The sequence below is a fragment of the Eublepharis macularius genome, chromosome 7 (assembly GCF_028583425.1).
Source record: "Eublepharis macularius isolate TG4126 chromosome 7, MPM_Emac_v1.0, whole genome shotgun sequence".
NCBI lineage: Eukaryota > Metazoa > Chordata > Lepidosauria > Squamata > Eublepharidae > Eublepharis > Eublepharis macularius.
Window position 1 is genome coordinate 106,440,392 of NC_072796.1, and position 20,722 is coordinate 106,461,113.

The 20,722-nt window shown below is 47.6% G+C and overlaps 1 protein-coding gene across 1 annotated transcript in view; it reads left to right on the top strand.

Moving 5' to 3' along the window:
• Window positions 1-20,515, top strand: part of RIPK2 (receptor interacting serine/threonine kinase 2) — a 55,673-nt gene extending 35,158 nt beyond the window's left edge. Inside the window, exons 10-11 of the mRNA XM_054984888.1 lie at window positions 15,224-15,394; window positions 19,923-20,515. Coding sequence (XP_054840863.1) covers window positions 15,224-15,394; window positions 19,923-20,254 — 503 coding nt within the window. The 3' untranslated portion in view covers window positions 20,255-20,515. The remainder of the gene's footprint in view (window positions 1-15,223; window positions 15,395-19,922) is intronic.
• Window positions 20,516-20,722: the final 207 nt, after the last annotated feature.

Below are 20,722 nucleotides of genomic sequence, written 5' to 3' on the forward strand. Positions count from 1 at the left end.
GCAAACTTCATAAGAACATGGTGCTTTGGACACATATCTTGCTTACTTTCTGAAATGTTTCTGGCTGTCCCTCTGTTTCAGGGCAGGTTCATACCTATAAATGCTTAAACAGATGTGAAGGGCAGTGATGTACCTAAAGGACTGCTTCTTTCCATATTGTCCAGCTCATGAGTTAAGGTGTTTCCTTAAGCCCTGCTCTCTGTGCCTCTGCCTGCAGGTGTGAGGCAAATGGCAACCTTGTTTTTTGTCTAGTTTTTATTCATTAATTTACTTGGCTTGACTTGTTTTATTCTTTTTATTGTCTTGATTGGTTTTTGCTTTGTTGTTTTAGTTGTGAGCAATCTCAGTCAGGTTTAGAGAGCCAGCATTAAAAAATTTCTAAATAGGTAACTAAATTCTTAGCCTATGGAACTTTGGATAGAATTGATAGTAGGAAATTAACCAAAGGAAGAAAAAAAGAAGGGATGAACGTGCAGCATGCAGATCAGGATAAGTTACTTACGGTGCCAACCTAGGAACATTTTCTTGAGAGCAAGCCTCACAGAATAGACCTGAGCAGATTTCTGCATAGGCCTGTTCAGGATAATTGCTCTTTCAGATTGCAGGCCTACGGGGCAGGCAATCTGAAATATTCTGTGCTCTGTTTGAGTTAATATTCTCAAGCCTAGTCTATTTGTGCTGAATAAATACATATGAATAGTGAATAGGTGCACTGAGCCAAATTCGTGAAGCATAGCACAAAGGGACATTAGTTCATTATCCTGAAGGGGGTAAGTGCATAGGAAGCAATGAATAAAAGCATACAAACTGGTTAAACAAGGGTGGAAGTTCAAGGGAAAACTTTAGGGGCCCTGAGGGGATGGTAAGCAGGCTTGACCTGTCTGTTTACCTCTTGAGTTATATGGATCAGGTTTCATTACAGTGCATCTAAATGTCAGGTCCAGTGTATACCTAAACTGTACTGACTCCATTTTCTAATGCTTCTAGTGTCTAAGTGCTTTCTCCCCAGGTGCACCAGTTCCCAGGCAGCATTCCCACTGGAAGAGACTGTTTTGTCTAACACCGTTCCACCAAGCATTGGCCTTGAAGGAGAGCAGCTTCCCAGGACTGAGAGATGTTGTTTTGAGAACTGTGGGGGGGAGGCTAATCCAGATGGGTATTGTTACTCTGTACCTTATGCTTGCTCTTCATTGGTAACAATGATCATGTACCATCCTGAGTCTCCTATTCAGGACAGTGGACTATAATGGACCTTTTCTGCAGTAAAGTTTCCTTTTTCAAACAATGGACTTGTGTTTGCTTCTAAAGGGAACCCTGTAGTGAGAGCCTTATTTAGCCACAGTCTGACATTTTGTTACCAATCATGTCTGAGTCGGGCCCAGCGGAATCCAAGGTTGTCCCGGACAGGGATCCTTTGTTTGATCCGTATGCGTCTCCCGACAATCAACCTGTGCAAGCCCAAGACTCCCAGGAGCTGGGAGCAGCCGGGAACGGGACCGGAGCCTCCACTTCTACCCCGCCTCTCATCGACCTCAGTGCTCGGGGCGAGACCGAAGGCGACCTCGGGGCAAGGCCGAAAGCGACCGCTCTCCCCTTGATCTCGGTACCCACCCCGTCGGAGTGGGGAGCCAGACCCCGAGAAACGAGAGAGCGCCGGGCAGGTGGACTACATCCGCGAGCTTCGATGGACGGACGCCGAAGCCTGGAAACCGTCCCTGAGCTAGATAGCAGCCAACCATGGCGATATTGGAACAGGACGTTCGAGCAGACGGAGGGGGACACGTCCCGCCACGGCGTCCTGAGCTGGGATTATTCCGAACTTGCTCCGTGGAAAGAGCCAACGGAAGTTCCTGAACAAAGTTGGGAGCAGATACAAGGTCGCACCTATGCGGTAGATACCAGCATCTCGGCAGTGACGGGTATGGCCAAGGGAATCCTAGCTGCGAGATCGCGAGTCGTTCAAGGGGACCCTCCTCCTTGGGGCCCCTTTTCCCCGGTGAGTGCAACGAATGGAGGTTCCATGAGCGAGCAACCGGGGCCAAGTCGGATGCAACAGTTAGAAGCTAAACTGATGGATATGGAAGAAAGTTTGGCTCATGCCATTCATTTAATTTCTGCAATGGGAGCAGGAGAGAGACTGTCTCCTGAAGAGATGGCGATACAGATAGCTACCCTCCAAAGTGTCATCTCCTATCCGGTGGAGGAAGTCCAGCAACGGTCGTCACCTACCGGCGAGGGGGGTACCGACTCTGGCGCATTGGAAGAACAACCCAAGGAATTTCCCAAACAGCAGGAAATTCCACCGAGAGGCGATAACCCGGTTGAGCCACCCGGAGGGACTCCCACCGAACCCCCTAACTCGGGAGGGGATGTACCGCCAGACGAGACTCCCGTTGAGAGGCCTACGGAAGGGGAAGAAAAGCCAAGTGATACACCGGTGATACCCCCCCGTACTTCTTCTATAACGGTCCGGCCGGACCAATCGGGAGCACACGCGGCTCCATCCGAGGAGGAAGCCCCTCGTCAACCGCAAGAAACTGTTCCCGTCGGGCAACCTTCGGGAGACGGTCTACCAGCGCTACGAAGCCAGTCTTTACTTCCCAGAATAACGACGCCCGCAGGGGCAAGCCCGCGCGGCCTTCCACCCGTCCGACCCTCGCCGCTGCGGCCCCTCTCACCTCGACCGCAGCTCATACCGTTGCAGCAGCCACAGGACCAGCCCGCCTTACCACCCCCGAATCAACCGGGAAGGCCTGCACCACTACGACACCTCCAACCCCCTCCTCAGCGGCCGATCTCCACTCAACCACCCCAGCCTCCTCCACCTCGACAGCTACCGCCAACGCCTCCCGTGTTACCAGCCCGACCAAGGCTGCCGCCACCTGCTCGCCCGCCACTGCAGCCTCCGGCCCAACCGAGACCACCCCCGGCAGCTCAACCACGGCAACCTCCGCCAGCACCGCCGGCCCAACCTCCGCCGGTTCAACCGCCGCCAGTACAGCCGCCACCGTTGCCCCAACCGAGACTCCAGTTACCTCCTCCCGCGCCCCAGGCGCAATTAAGACTGCCGATGGACTTCTACCCAGCACCTGCTCCGAGACAAGAACTCCCGATGGGCTGGGTGAAACTGGAAGCCACCTTCGATGGGGATCCCTCCAAACTGGGATTTTTCTTGGTGCAAGTGGTACAGTTTTTCAACCGGTGGGGACACCTTTTCGGCAGTGAGGCCAGTCAAATTGAACATCTTGGATCTCGCTTACAGGGCAAGGCAGCAGATTGGTATGTAGGACTATATAACGTTGGGGCCCCAGAACTCGATACTCTCCAGGGGTTAGTGGATGCTATCCGAGCACAATATGAAGACCCCTTAGAAGAAACCCGGGCCCGAACAGAATTACAAGCCATCAAACAAGGCAGCATGTCAGCAAGAGACTATGTCACAAAATTCCGGCAGTTAGCAGCCAAGTGCCCTAGGTGTGAGGAGTCCACCAAGATTATTCTGTTCAAACAAGGACTTAACCCGAGACTTTTGGACAGAGCCCTCATGCAAGACAATCCCCCCACGCTGTTGGGTTGGATCCAACTTGTGTGCGAAGTGGAGAATCGCATTTTAGAAGTCCGTTTGGTTGAACAACAACAACAAACGGGACAAAGAAAACCTTTGACTTTACAGAAGGGAGGACGGGGAGCTGGCTACGCCACCCGTGGAGCGAGAGATGCTAGATGGCAACAAGGGCTGTGTTTGCAATGCGGACAAGCTGGTCACTTTGCAGCACAATGCCCCTACCGGCCTGTGCAAAGACCTCCGCTTCAACTACGGCGTCCAACCCTTGCTCCGTTTCCTAATCTCCAACGTCCGATTCCCGCACCACGAGCGAATAGAGGCCGCGGCGCTTCCCAAAGGCCAGCCTCAGAGAGAGGGCTAGAAGCGGAAGAAGTTATGGAATACGACCCCGCTTCCCCAACCGCAGAAGTCAATCCAGAAAGTCCCCAGTCGGGAAACGAGATGGATCTGTCGTAAAAGGGCCCAAGCGACAGATCCGCCCCAAGCCAGTTCCTGCACGGAACCGGCCGCCTGGGTCCATCTTATTTATGCCAGTGACTCTAATCAACCCAGAGAGGAAGATGCACATACGGGTGCAAGCCCTTATTGACTCAGGCTGTTCGAGAGACATCATCGCCCCAGCTCTAGTCAATGGACTAGTTTTACCAACTCGGGATTTACAAAATCCAGTAATCTTTGAGCAAATGGATGGTACCAGCATGAACCCTGTCACAACTGAAACCATCCCAGTGATTACAGGCATGGGACCACATTGGGAGAAGAGGTCCTTCGTCATCAGCTCTACTGCCAAGTACCCGTTAATTCTAGGCAGCAAATGGCTATGTGATCACAATCCCTACATAGACTGGGCACAAAGATGTATTACCTTCAGTCATGCCAACTGTACAAATCACCGTTGGAATCAAAACTGGGGCGAAGATCCAACTCATAATGAAAAGGCCCTTCTCACCCAAGAAGAAGTCAACCAAATACCCGAACCGTACTGGCCTTTTCTAAATGCTTTCTCTGAGGAGGAAGCTGATACTCTACCCCCGCACCGACGAACGGACTGTGCGGTGGAAATTTTGCCCGGAGCCTCACTGCCCAAAGGACGACTCTACCCCATGAGTCTCCATGAACGCGAAGAGCTCCGGAAATTCATCGACACCAACCTCCAACGAGGGTTCATCCGTCCAGCCACTAGCCCCCACGCCGCTCCAGTTCTCTTCGTAAAAAAGAAGGATGGGGGACTCCGACTGTGCACGGATTTCCGAGGACTGAATGCAGTGTCCACCAACAACGCCTATCCTATACCGCTCATCCGAGACCTCCTCAACGTCGTGGCCCAAGGTAAGATCTTTACGAAATTAGATCTAAAAGATGCTTACTTCCACGTTCGTATCAAGGCAGGGGATGAGTGGAAAACCGCGTTTAATACGCCCCTCGGACAATATGAATACTTAGTTATGCCTTTTGGATTGACGGGAGCCCCGTCTGTATTCATGTCCATGATAAACGAAGTTCTACACGAATTTCTGTACAAAGGGGTGGTGGTGTACCTTGATGATGTTTTAATTTATTCGGATACTGAGGAAGAACATATTCAAATGGTACAAAAGGTCCTGGCCACCTTGATGAAGAATAAACTGCCCATCAAGTTGTCCAAATGTGAATTCCATAAAACCGAACTCACTTACCTCGGGTATTGTATCTCCCAAGAGGGTCTAAAAATGGATCCAGCCAAAATACAAGCGATCCAAGACTGGCAAACACCCACCACCCGTAAAGAACTGCAATCCTTCCTGGGTTTTGCCAACTTCTATAGAGACTTCATAGCAAACTTCGCCCAAATCACACTCCCCTTAACAGAATTGCTGAAAACAAAAGATAAAGGGGACCAAGCTAAAAAACCCTCCTCCAAACTGCAATGGACCCCCGATTGCCAAACTGCCTTCGAATGCCTAAAAAAGCAATTTGTAACGGAACCCGTCCTCTCCCACCCCAACGAACAATCCCCTTTCGTAGTACAAGTCGACGCCAGCGATACGGCGATAGGGGGGGTTTTACTACAGAAGGGGGAGGATGGAAGATTGCGGCCTTGTGCATTCTTGTCTAGGAAATTTTCGGAGGCGGAAAGAAATTGGAATGTGTGGGAGAAGGAGGCTTTTGCAGTAAAAGCAGCCCTTAGTAACTGGAGACATTGGCTGGAGGGGGCGCGATACCCTTTCGAGGTTTGGACAGAGGCCCTCCGAAGCCCACGCAGACTGAATGCCAAGCAATTGCGATGGGCGGAATTCTTTTCCAAATTCAACTTCACTCTAAATTATCTCCCGGGCAAAACTAACTTTTTGGCGGACGCCCTATCGCGCATGCCCCAACATAAGAGCAAACGGGAGGAGACTGTCGACACGGTCTTCTCGCCTACGCAACTTGGGGGCGTGGTGACTACTCGCAGTCGTGCCAAGCCGCCCCTCCCGGCCAACCAGGAGTGGAAATCGAAACTTAAAACTGAAGTGGAGAAGGAGGGGGATAAAGCTCCGCGAAACAAACTGACCCAATCCCCACACGGGGATTGGCTAGCTGGGAGCAAATTTTATGTCCCAGACAGCCTCAGGCTGGAGGTCTTGCAGCGCTGTCATGATGCTCCCACTGCCGGTCATTATGGGTATCTGAAAACTTTGCATCTAATCCAAAGGCAATTCTGGTGGCCGGGCATGCGCAAAGACATTTCCCAATATGTTAGTTCCTGCCCCGTTTGCCTCAGCGCCAAAACCAGGAAAGGAAAACCTCCGGGTCTCCTGCAACCATTGGAAACGCCAAACAGACCCTGGGAAATAATATCTATGGACTTTATCACTGATCTACCCATTTCCAAAGGACATAATTGTATTTTAGTTGTGGTAGATCTGTTCTCCAAACAAGCTCATTTTATCCCCTGTACTGCTATACCCTCCGCTCGGAAACTAGCGGATTTGTTTTTAAAACACATCGTAAAATTACATTCTTTTCCGTCCAAGGTGATTTCGGATCGCGGCGGACAGTTCGTTGCCAACTTCTGGCGGGAGCTTTGGAAAATGTTGAATATTGAGCAAGGTATCAGCTCAAGCCACCACCCACAAACCGACGGACAATCCGAAAAAACAAACCAGATACTAGAACAGTTCCTTCGTTGCTACATTAATTTTCAACAAGATAATTGGGTGGACCTTCTCCCTCTAGCCGAATTCTCATATAACAACAGTGTACACGCATCAACGGGAGAGGCCCCTTTCAAAATTGTCTATGGAACCCACTTCAATCCCTTCCCGTTGGACGCTCCCCCTCTCCACTCCTCCAAATTACCAGATGTGTCTTCATGGTGGGGGGAGGCAGCGCATCAATGGACTCTTATTAAGAAACACCTTGAAAAAGCCAAACTGGATTACAAAAAATACGCTGATCGCCATCGTGTGGCCGAATGGGAATTACAACCTGGAGATCATGTGTATATTTCCACAAAGAACCTGAAACTAGCTCAGACAAGCCGCAAACCCGCTCTGAAGTTCCTGGGACCTTTTCCTGTGCGCAAGATAATAAATAAAGTGACTGTTGCTGTAACTTTACCCAAGAACCTGCGCCATGTGCATGATACGTTCCATGTCAGTCTTTTAAAGAGGGCTCCCACCGACAACAAATGGCACCTCAAAGCTCCACCCATTCCAACTTTATTTGACGACCAAATACACTATGAGGTACAACAAATTTTGGACTCTAAACTCAAGCGAAATCAGCTTTTTTACCTCATTAGATGGAAGGACTTTGATTCTGGTTACGATGAATGGGTGAACTCTGCACATGTTCATGCTCCTAGATTAACCAAAGCTTTTCATACTCGCTACCCATATAAACCAGGGGGGGATCTGTTTTAAGGGGGGCAGAATGTCAGGTCCAGTGTATACCTAAACTGTACTGACTCCATTTTCTAATGCTTCTAGTGTCTAAGTGCTTTCTCCCCAGGTGCACCAGTTCCCAGGCAGCATTCCCACTGGAAGAGACTGTTTTGTCTAACACCGTTCCACCAAGCATTGGCCTTGAAGGAGAGCAGCTTCCCAGGACTGAGAGATGTTGTTTTGAGAACTGTGGGGGGGAGGCTAATCCAGATGGGTATTGTTACTCTGTACCTTATGCTTGCTCTTCATTGGTAACAATGATCATGTACCATCCTGAGTCTCCTATTCAGGACAGTGGACTATAATGGACCTTTTCTGCAGTAAAGTTTCCTTTTTCAAACAATGGACTTGTGTTTGCTTCTAAAGGGAACCCTGTAGTGAGAGCCTTAGTTAGCCACAGTCTGACTTGGATTGGACCGTTGAGAGGCCTACGGAAGGGGAAGAAAAGCCAAGTGATACACCGGTGATACCCCCCCGTACTTCTTCTATAACGGTCCGGCCGGACCAATCGGGAGCACACGCGGCTCCATCCGAGGAGGAAGCCCCTCGTCAACCGCAAGAAACTGTTCCCGTCGGGCAACCTTCGGGAGACGGTCTACCAGCGCTACGAAGCCAGTCTTTACTTCCCAGAATAACGACGCCCGCAGGGGCAAGCCCGCGCGGCCTTCCACCCGTCCAACCCTCGCCGCTGCGGCCCCTCTCACCTCGACCGCAGCTCATACCGTTGCTGCAGCCTCCGGCCCAACCGAGACCACCCCCGGCAGCTCAACCACGGCAACCTCCGCCAGCACCGCCGGCCCAACCTCCGCCGGTTCAACCGCCGCCAGTACAGCCGCCACCGTTGCCCCAACCGAGACTCCAGTTACCTCCTCCCGCGCCCCAGGCGCAATTAAGACTGCCGATGGACTTCTACCCAGCACCTGCTCCGAGACAAGAACTCCCGATGGGCTGGGTGAAACTGGAAGCCACCTTCGATGGGGATCCCTCCAAACTGGGATTTTTCTTGGTGCAAGTGGTACAGTTTTTCAACCGGTGGGGACACCTTTTCGGCAGTGAGGCCAGTCAAATTGAACATCTTGGATCTCGCTTACAGGGCAAGGCAGCAGATTGGTATGTAGGACTATATAACGTTGGGGCCCCAGAACTCGATACTCTCCAGGGGTTAGTGGATGCTATCCGAGCACAATATGAAGACCCCTTAGAAGAAACCCGGGCCCGAACAGAATTACAAGCCATCAAACAAGGCAGCATGTCAGCAAGAGACTATGTCACAAAATTCCGGCAGTTAGCAGCCAAGTGCCCTAGGTGTGAGGAGTCCACCAAGATTATTCTGTTCAAACAAGGACTTAACCCGAGACTTTTGGACAGAGCCCTCATGCAAGACAATCCCCCCACGCTGTTGGGTTGGATCCAACTTGTGTGCGAAGTGGAGAATCGCATTTTAGAAGTCCGTTTGGTTGAACAACAACAACAAACGGGACAAAGAAAACCTTTGACTTTACAGAAGGGAGGACGGGGAGCTGGCTACGCCACCCGTGGAGCGAGAGATGCTAGATGGCAACAAGGGCTGTGTTTGCAATGCGGACAAGCTGGTCACTTTGCAGCACAATGCCCCTACCGGCCTGTGCAAAGACCTCCGCTTCAACTACGGCGTCCAACCCTTGCTCCGTTTCCTAATCTCCAACGTCCGATTCCCGCACCACGAGCGAATAGAGGCCGCGGCGCTTCCCAAAGGCCAGCCTCAGAGAGAGGGCTAGAAGCGGAAGAAGTTATGGAATACGACCCCGCTTCCCCAACCGCAGAAGTCAATCCAGAAAGTCCCCAGTCGGGAAACGAGATGGATCTGTCGTAAAAGGGCCCAAGCGACAGATCCGCCCCAAGCCAGTTCCTGCACGGAACCGGCCGCCTGGGTCCATCTTATTTATGCCAGTGACTCTAATCAACCCAGAGAGGAAGATGCACATACGGGTGCAAGCCCTTATTGACTCAGGCTGTTCGAGAGACATCATCGCCCCAGCTCTAGTCAATGGACTAGTTTTACCAACTCGGGATTTACAAAATCCAGTAATCTTTGAGCAAATGGATGGTACCAGCATGAACCCTGTCACATCTGAAACCATCCCAGTGATTACAGGCATGGGACCACATTGGGAGAAGAGGTCCTTCGTCATCAGCTCTACTGCCAAGTACCCGTTAATTCTAGGCAGCAAATGGCTATGTGATCACAATCCCTACATAGACTGGGCACAAGGATGTATTACCTTCAGTCATGCCAACTGTACAAATCACCGTTGGAATCAAAACTGGGGCGAAGATCCAACTCATAATGAAAAGGCCCTTCTCACCCAAGAAGAAGTCAACCAAATACCCGAACCGTACTGGCCTTTTCTAAATGCTTTCTCTGAGGAGGAAGCTGATACTCTACCCCCGCACCGACGAACGGACTGTGCGGTGGAAATTTTGCCCGGAGCCTCACTGCCCAAAGGACGACTCTACCCCATGAGTCTCCATGAACGCGAAGAGCTCCGGAAATTCATCGACACCAACCTCCAACGAGGGTTCATCCGTCCAGCCACTAGCCCCCACGCCGCTCCAGTTCTCTTCGTAAAAAAGAAGGATGGGGGACTCCGACTGTGCACGGATTTCCGAGGACTGAATGCAGTGTCCACCAACAACGCCTATCCTATACCGCTCATCCGAGACCTTCTCAACGTCGTGGCCCAAGGTAAGATCTTTACGAAATTAGATCTAAAAGATGCTTACTTCCACGTTCGTATCAAGGCAGGGGATGAGTGGAAAACCGCGTTTAATACGCCCCTCGGACAATATGAATACTTAGTTATGCCTTTTGGATTGACGGGAGCCCCGTCTGTATTCATGTCCATGATAAACGAAGTTCTACACGAATTTCTGTACAAAGGGGTGGTGGTGTACCTTGATGATGTTTTAATTTATTCGGATACTGAGGAAGAACATATTCAAATGGTACAAAAGGTCCTGGCCACCTTGATGAAGAATAAACTGCCCATCAAGTTGTCCAAATGTGAATTCCATAAAACCGAACTCACTTACCTCGGGTATTGTATCTCCCAAGAGGGTCTAAAAATGGATCCAGCCAAAATACAAGCGATCCAAGACTGGCAAACACCCACCACCCGTAAAGAACTGCAATCCTTCCTGGGTTTTGCCAACTTCTATAGAGACTTCATAGCAAACTTCGCCCAAATCACACTCCCCTTAACAGAATTGCTGAAAACAAAAGATAAAGGGGACCAAGCTAAAAAACCCTCCTCCAAACTGCAATGGACCCCCGATTGCCAAACTGCCTTCGAATGCCTAAAAAAGCAATTTGTAACGGAACCCGTCCTCTCCCACCCCAACGAACAATCCCCTTTCGTAGTACAAGTCGACGCCAGCGATACGGCGATAGGGGGGGTTTTACTACAGAAGGGGGAGGATGGAAGATTGCGGCCTTGTGCATTCTTGTCTAGGAAATTTTCGGAGGCGGAAAGAAATTGGAATGTGTGGGAGAAGGAGGCTTTTGCAGTAAAAGCAGCCCTTAGTAACTGGAGACATTGGCTGGAGGGGGCGCGATACCCTTTCGAGGTTTGGACAGAGGCCCTCCGAAGCCCACGCAGACTGAATGCCAAGCAATTGCGATGGGCGGAATTCTTTTCCAAATTCAACTTCACTCTAAATTATCTCCCGGGCAAAACTAACTTTTTGGCGGACGCCCTATCGCGCATGCCCCAACATAAGAGCAAACGGGAGGAGACTGTCGACACGGTCTTCTCGCCTACACAACTTGGGGGCGTGGTGACTACTCGCAGTCGTGCCAAGCCGCCCCTCCCGGCCAACCAGGAGTGGAAATCGAAACTTAAAACTGAAGTGGAGAAGGAGGGGGATAAAGCTCCGCGAAACAAACTGACCCAATCCCCACACGGGGATTGGCTAGCTGGGAGCAAATTTTATGTCCCAGACAGCCTCAGGCTGGAGGTCTTGCAGCGCTGTCATGATGCTCCCACTGCCGGTCATTATGGGTATCTGAAAACTTTGCATCTAATCCAAAGGCAATTCTGGTGGCCGGGCATGCGCAAAGACATTTCCCAATATGTTAGTTCCTGCCCCGTTTGCCTCAGCGCCAAAACCAGGAAAGGAAAACCTCCGGGTCTCCTGCAACCATTGGAAACGCCAAACAGACCCTGGGAAATAATATCTATGGACTTTATCACTGATCTACCCATTTCCAAAGGACATAATTGTATTTTAGTTGTGGTAGATCTGTTCTCCAAACAAGCTCATTTTATCCCCTGTACTGCTATACCCTCCGCTCGGAAACTAGCGGATTTGTTTTTAAAACACATCGTAAAATTACATTCTTTTCCGTCCAAGGTGATTTCGGATCGCGGCGGACAGTTCGTTGCCAACTTCTGGCGGGAGCTTTGGAAAATGTTGAATATTGAGCAAGGTATCAGCTCAAGCCACCACCCACAAACCGACGGACAATCCGAAAAAACAAACCAGATACTAGAACAGTTCCTTCGTTGCTACATTAATTTTCAACAAGATAATTGGGTGGACCAATTATCTAGCCGAATTCTCATATAACAACAGTGTACACGCATCAACGGGAGAGGCCCCTTTCAAAATTGTCTATGGAACCCACTTCAATCCCTTCCCGTTGGACGCTCCCCCTCTCCACTCCTCCAAATTACCAGATGTGTCTTCATGGTGGGGGGAGGCAGCGCATCAATGGACTCTTATTAAGAAACACCTTGAAAAAGCCAAACTGGATTACAAAAAATATGCTGATCGCCATCGTGTGGCCGAATGGGAATTACAACCTGGAGATCATGTGTATATTTCCACAAAGAACCTGAAACTAGCTCAGACAAGCCGCAAACCCGCTCTGAAGTTCCTGGGACCTTTTCCTGTGCGCAAGATAATAAATAAAGTGACTGTTGCTGTAACTTTACCCAAGAACCTGCGCCATGTGCATGATACGTTCCATGTCAGTCTTTTAAAGAGGGCTCCCACCGACAACAAATGGCACCTCAAAGCTCCACCCATTCCAACTTTAATTGACGACCAAATACACTATGAGGTACAACAAATTTTGGACTCTAAACTCAAGCGAAATCAGCTTTTTTACCTCATTAGATGGAAGGACTTTGATTCTGGTTACGATGAATGGGTGAACTCTGCACATGTTCATGCTCCTAGATTAACCAAAGCTTTTCATACTCGCTACCCATATAAACCAGGGGGGGATCTGTTTTAAGGGGGGCAGAATGTCAGGTCCAGTGTATACTTAAACTGTACTGACTCCATTTTCTAATGCTTCTAGTGTCTAAGTGCTTTCTCCCCAGGTGCACCAGTTCCCAGGCAGCATTCCCACTGGAAGAGACTGTTTCACAAAATTCCGGCAGTTAGCAGCCAAGTGCCCTAGGTGTGAGGAGTCCACCAAGATTATTCTGTTCAAACAAGGACTTAACCCGAGACTTTTGGACAGAGCCCTCATGCAAGACAATCCCAGTCAGAACAGTCGAGTTCTGGTTTAAAAATGGATCCAACCAAAATACAAGCGATTCAGGAATGGCAAACACCCACCACCCGTAAAGAACTACAGGGTTTACTCTTAACATTCCTTCAACCCCAAAAATTTAGAATGTGACTGTGCTAGCTTAAGGCCATAATATTTTAAGAGGTATCATTAAAATAGCGTGCAGATGTACCCTGGACTACAAGGGATGCTGGGGTGCAGGCTTGGATTCTCCGTCCAGCCTTTTGAACAAGGGTCTGGGCCATCAGCAGCAACTTAGTCTTCAGAATGCCATACTCTTCCCACGTGCCACTGTGGAGTTTTGCTGGACACTATCCCGGGACAAATGCATGTTTACAAAACGTATTTCTTAATACTTTGCTTGAGAAAGGGGGAGGTCCTAATGTAATATTCATTTGTATGGGTGTTTGCATGTGTGTGGGTCCCATACGTCCCTTGTCTCATACTCTGCAAGCATCATGGAGCCGGTAGAGCATTTCTACATGCCCTTCTTTGCTTTCAGCTTCCATTCATGCATTAAAAGCCCCTACTGTACTAGTGCTGATTCTTGGTCTGGATACCAACACAAAGATGTTTTGTTCCTGTTCACCCTGAGGCAAAAACAGCTAGCAGAGAACAAGGGCTCTGTAGCTGTTTGACCCTTTCCAGACTCTTTAGTCCTGGAATGAGGGAACCTTAAGTAATGTTCACAAAGGGGCTTTCCTGTGCAATCTGATGCAACTATAATGCAAGAGTGTCTGTTTTAGTCATCTTGCAGTCAGTGAATTAGAGATCAGAAGGCCTGAACTAGGGCAGAAATCCCCGTTCTGCTTTCTCAAAATGGGAAAGATGTTTTCTTGGGTAGAGTCGAGCAGCTTTTCTTACTCTTTCTGCTCAGTATTCTAGAGTCTATAAAGCTGGTGTAGAATAAAGGTTAAGACTGTCAGACTAGGAATTGGGAGAACCAAGTTTGGATACTCACTCGGCCTTGGAAGCTCATCACATGACATTGAGCTCCTGACACTCAGCCTAAACTACCTAATAAGGTTGTTGTGAGGATAGGGTACAGGAGGGGAAAATAATTGGGGTCACAATTGGAGGCAAAAGCAGGCTGTAGTTGTAGTGGTGGTGCTGATGTTGCCCGTTTCCCACTTCTGTTAAGGGCACCCCTGGCAGAACTCCACATCCCCTTGCCAGTGCTCAGTCAGGGGAGAGTGGCGTCACGTAATGCTGCAATATCATTTCTGGCCAAAAACCCGCAAGTGACATTGTGGGATAGTGTGATGCCATTCCCATGTGTTTCTGTTCCTCTGAGCCTCCTACCATTTGCCACCCAATGCCTAGCAGACCTCAGTAATAGTAGTAGCAGCAGCAGTAGTAGTTGTAGCAGTAGTAGTTTACTAGATACATCATGAAACACAACAACGAATATCTTCTCAATCAGTCTTCAACAAAGTCCTCTGTCTTGCAGGGGGTATTGTTCCACTATGCCATAAAAAATAATTAAAACTGTCGTGCCAAAGCTGTTGCTTTTCCCCTTCAGCATCTTGTCCTCCATCTCCTCAATGGAAAATGAAATAAAGAATGTTCAAAAGTATTATATGGTTAATGAAGAGTTAATGTTGGGCCTAAGGACTATCCGGTTTCTGGCCGAGACTGGAAAGAAGAACCTGAGTAGGTGATTTTGCAGGCTGACTGCTAGAGTTTTTGCTTTGTTGTACTATAACTCAGAGCCTAAGTTGTATTATATTCTGAGCCTTTGACTCTTGAGGCACATGGAGGGATATCTCTAAACTCTGTTACAAGAAGAGAGTACAACCAATAACATTAATCCTACCTGGCAATATTCTACTAACAGAAAGAGAGAAAAAGCGCCTTTTTAAGAATGATTGGTGAACAGTGCATATTTTATGGTGAGAAAATAGGGATGTAGGGCATATTGTGGCCAAGATCCAAAGAAATATGAAACTAGTTAAATGAGCCAAAGGAGCCTCCAGGCTTATTGTTCTCCATTAGAACCTATCCCCACTTCCTCCCACCTAGCAGTCTGAGGATGTCAGCAGTTCCCCTGAGTAGAGTCAAGACTTTTATGGAAAGTCAACAATACTCTTTGATTCCTAGCCCGTATGTGCAAAATAACATGTTGGGAGGAGGAAGGGGGTGGTGGTTGTCATGTTTTTATTTGAACAGTTTTTCTTCTTCATACAGGTGGTCACGATCCTGCTGGTGGGCCATGCTCTCTGGTTAGCTTGAAGAAAAATAACTCACTGTCCCCAAGTACTCATTCTTCCATCTCTCAACAAAGCTGCTCCTCATCTGCCAGTTCTAACTCATCAAATTCTTCGTTGCAAATGCTCCAGCCGTCAGGAATTAATTCAGGTACAGTGGTGCATTTTTTTCATACCACTAATTATGAGCAATTTGAGTATTTATTAGTAAGATGATAGATGTATCTTAATAGGACAAATCTAACCATCTTCCAAGTAATATTCCTTCAACTTAAGTGGTTCTTCCTCCAGTGGAAGAGCCACTTAATGTGGAGGAAGGCTTCAAACAGGTGCCAAAAAGAAAATGTGGGGCTTAAATATTTTAATAAATAAATTAAAAAATAAAATTTGTTCAGTGGAATGGTGGGATAGGATCTACCCACTGACACAAAATGCACAAATTAATACCTTTACCTATTATTCATATTTCACATAACTATGCAGGGTTCCCACACGCACACACACCAGTGAAGTTTTCTTGTCGAAAAGCACCAGACAGATATGTCGAGGAACACCAAACCACATTCTGATTTAAAAAATCAGTGTACTTATTAAAAATTTGATATCCCAACTATCTGTACAAATATCTGCAAGGCAGCTTAAAGCAGTCTTATGTACTAATAATGAAGTGGTCTGATCTGTGGAGACTTAAATCTGGAGATGGGAGACATGAAAGGACAAGATAGATCTTCCTGCACCCCTGAAAAATACCCCAGAATTTGCAGAAGAATCTGAAATCTAAAAAATAAAATAAAATGTTGGTTTTTAAAAAAATTATTAAAGGGTCTCCTGTAGCTTTAACCAGATGTCCTGGGTGTCTGTTGCTAAGCAACCATAATAGCTTAGCTACTATTCCAGGCGTGGTTTGTGTGAGGGAAAGGCAAAGGGGAGGGGGCAGGGCCCTTTCCAAGGTTGATTTGGCCGTTGATGGCGAAGTCATTGGGACTGGGACCAGACCCAGAAACAATTACCACATGACTTGATGCCTCATGACTTGCATGACTCATCCAGGCCTAGTTGCTTGCTATTGTTCAGCAGCAGCCACCTCTAAAGCCAGTGTAGTGTAGTTGTTAGAGTTACAGAGTAACATGGGGGAGACCCAGGTTGGAGTCACCATTCTGCTGTGGAAGTTCAGTGGGTGACTTTGATCCAGTCACACAGCCTAACCTACTTCTCGAGGTGTTGTGAGGATAATATGGAGGCAAGAAGCATGCTGTAAGCTGCTTTGGGTTCCCATTGTGGAGAAAGGCAGTATGTAAATTAAGTAAATTAGAAAATATAGATGAAGATGGTATAGATAAAAGTAAGATGTTTTGTAAGATGTTTAGTGGGTTTGTGAAGGATAGGGTTTATGAAGGATAGGGAAAGGTGAGAATATGGGGGTTGCCAGGAAGACAGAAAGGGGAAATAGTGTGAGGAAGGGGATACAGGGAAAAGTGAAATACCCACTGCAAATCCTTGCAGGTTCCCCACCCTGCAACTGGGCCTGGGGAGAAGCTGCCAGGAGTGGAAGGGGAAAGGTGAAAACAGGAACAGACTAAGGTGGGTGGAAAGGAGAAACGGAAGCAGGAAGAGGCTATGGTTGGCAGTGGAGGGAGAGAAGACATAGTGCAGGAAGAAAACATGAGATGTCCCCCACAAGTCCTTGCAGGTCCCCCACTTGTAAGAATTCTAAAAATGGGAATGTAATGATTGGGATGTGGGAACAAGCTCTTAATCATCCTAAAGTCATGGTTCAGTGAAAGGTAGTCACGCTGAACACAGTAGAATCATAGAATCATAGAGTTAGAAGGGGCCATACAGACCATCTAGTCCAACCCCCTGCCCAGTGCAGGATCAGCCTAAAGCATCTCTGACAAGTATTCATCCAGCCTCTTCTTGAAAACTGCCAGTGAGGGGGAGCTCACCACCTCCCTAGGCAGCTGATTCCACTTTTGAACTACTCTGACCGTGAAAAAGGTTTTCCTAATATCCAGTTGGTACCTTTGTGCATGTAGTTTTAGCCCATTGCTTCACGTCCTACCCTCTGCTGCCAACTGGAACAGCTCTTTGCCCTCCTCCAAATGACAGCCTTTCAAATATTTAAAGAGAGCAATCATGTCCCCCCTCAACCTCCTCTTCTCCAAACGAAACATTCCCAAGGCCCTCAGCCTTTCCTCGTAGGGCTCAGTCTCCAGACCCCTGATCATCCTCGTCGCTCTCTTCTGCACCCTCTCGATTTTGTCCACATCCTTTTTGAAGTGAGGCCTCCAGAACTGCACACAATACTCCAGGTGTGGCCTGACCAAGGCAGTATAGAGAGGGGCTATGACCTCCTGCGATTTCGATGCTATGGCCCCTTTGATACAACCCGGGATTGAATTAGCCTTTTTTGCCACCGCATCACACTGACTGCTCATATTCAGTTTACTGTCCGCTCTTACCCCAAGATCCCTTTCACATATACTACTGCCCAGAAGTGTATCCCCCATCCAGTATTTGTGCTTCTCATATTTGTGGCCCAGATGTAATACTGTGCACTTGTCTTTGTTGAATTGCATCCTATTCACAGCTGCCCACTTCTCCAGAGTATTCAGGTCTTCTTGAATTTTAATTCTATCTTCTTGGGTGTTTGCTACCGCTCCCAATTTGGTATAATCAGCAAATTTAATGAGCAGCCCTTCCACTCCTTCATCCAGATCATTGATAAAAATATTGAAAAGTACCGGGCCCAAAACCGAGCCCTGCGGCACTCCACTGGACACCCCCCTCCAATCTGATGAAACGCTGTTGACCACCACTCTTTGAGTGCGGTCCTCCAACCAGTTCCCTATCCACCGAACTGTCCTATAGTCTACTCCACAGTCTTCCAGTTTGCCCATCAGAATGTCATGGGGGACCTTATCAAAAGCTTTACTGAAATCCAGATAAATCACGTCAACAGAGTTCCCCCGATTCAGTAAGCTGGTCACTTGATCAAAGAAGGAAACCAGGTTGGTCTGGCAGGATCTGTTAGGAACAAAACCATGCTGACTTCCCCGGATCACTGAGCGGTCCTTCAGATGCTTACAGATTGATCCCTTTAAAATCTGTTCTATCATCTTCCCAGCAACAGAAGTCAGACTGACTGGCCTGTAGTTTCCCGGGTCATCCTTCCTCCCTTTCTTAAAGATTGGGATAACATTCGCTCTTCTCCAATCTTGTGGCACATCCCCAGTCCTCCAGGAGGCCTTGAAGATGATGGACAGGGGTTCTGCAAGTTCTCTGGAAAGTTCTTTCAGCACTCTTGGGTGCACCCCATCTGGCCCATGGGATTTGTATTCATCCAGTGCAGCCAGATGCCTCTCCACTACTTCTCTGTCAATGTCAATTAGCCACTCAGGTGTCCTGCCACATTTTCTACTATCTCTAGATGTGCCTGAGTTCTTCAGGGAGAAAACAGAGGCAAAAAAGTCATTAAGCCTGTCTGCTTTTTCTCTGTCCTGCATCAGAGTTTCTCCATCTACTCCCAACAGTGGTCCAATTGCCTCTTTTACCTTGCGTTTGCTTCTCACATATCTGTAGAAGTTTTTTCTTGTTGTAGCGAGCCCTCCTGGCCAGACGCAGCTCATACTGAGCTTTGGCCTCTCTGATGGCTGATCTGCAGTACCTAGTAACCCTCATATACTCCTCCTTAGAGGTCTGTCCTTCTCTCCATTTCCTGAACATTTCCTTTTTCTCCCTTAGCTTATTCTGGAGCTCTCAGTAGAACTTGTAGGGCCAAGCAACACATGACTTGCAGTACAATCCTAAGCAGCGTTAACTTTTCTGTGTCCATCGAAGTCAGTTGTAGAAGGTGTAACTCTGCTTAGGAGCATACTATTGATCTCTCAACATTTTTTTTTGGCTGTAAGTGGCAGTGGGGAAGAGGGACAATGTAGATATGAGCTGTAGTGCTATGAGGGGGGTTTCTTCCAAAAGAATACAAAATTCCTCCCCAAATTGCTTTGACCTGTAGCAAAATGACTGATACATTACAGGTTCCTGTCTTTTTTCCTTGGGGTGTGGGGGTTGACTGGAAAATGACAAGGGGCATGAAGAGTTGATTCTCCTTGACCAGCTCTACAGCTCCAGTACATACCAAGGCTTGGCACAAATTTAGGGTTAGGATGTCAGCAACTCCATCGTAACTCCCAACACTATGTGTAGTTTGGCCCTTACATAGATTCAAATGTGCACTGCAGCACTTTGCATATCATTGCAAAATTACTGGCCGGTCAAGATTTCTCTTTGAGAACCTGACAGATAAACAAAGGCAAACTCTCTTTGAAGGAAGTACTGTTAATTGTCACATAAAGATCTAAATGAGAATCTACTCTGGAGCTCATTTTAATCTAAAAAGCAGATTGGTTCACTTTAAGAATAAAGGGTTGAATCCTGTGGATCTGTTCTGGACCTTTTCCCTCCCACTCAACGAGCCTTCCTGTGATGCAACAACAAATGGAAAATCCCTTGTGCCAAAAGAAAGCATTATTAGCAGAACAGATCCATTGGATCCAACCCATAACTGTACAGTAGCATTTAAAATTCTGAAAAGTAGACAGTTCTGTTCAAGTAGCTTATTGGCTTTTAGTGTTACTTGTATTGTTGCAGACCTTCATTTGTGTTAACTCTTTTGTTAGATCTTATACTGAGGACTGTGCGCCATGGTATTGCTCATCAGTGGATTCTAAATAAAAGAGAGGAAATTGTCGACCAGATGACTGAAGCTTGTCTTAACCAGTGCCTGGATGCCCTCTTATCAAGGGATTTAATCCTGAAAGAGGATTATGAACTTATCAGCACCAAACCTACAAGGACATCAAGGGTCAGGCAACTGCTCGATACTACAGATAGCCAAGGAGAGGAAGTTGCTAAAATTATAGTGCAAAAACTGAAAGACAACAAGCAGATGGGACTTCAGCCATACCCAAATATATCTACTGTGAATAAGCCCACATCTCTGAATTTATAAAAGTTGGAGTAAAGAACTCAGAAGGTTTTCTGACAAGTAGAACTGTTGGTTCTGAAATGTCACTTCATAATTTTTGCCTTTTTGCTCTAGTAGTATGAAGTTATAAAAAAAAAGTCTGGTAAGTAAAAGTATGGTATCTAATACCATTGTAATATTGAACCTTACAAAAAACCCTATTTTTACACCAAATGCTTGAAATTTGATACACGTGTATTTTGTTGACCCTTATACAGAGAGAAGACATAAAAATTTATGAAAATATGTGCAGCTTCACAATTTTTATCTTTCTTTTGCCAGCCTAAACTGCCTTTGAAAAGAAGAGTTGAAAATTCTGATTTAGTGTATTTGTAGGCTTGCATGGTTTCTCCATTGCTGTTGCAGCTGCCGATACAGTGCCTCTTGTGGCAGCCATTTTGTGGTTGTGCCCATTCCAAAAGTGCTCGCAGATTCAAAAAGTTTGGAGACCTG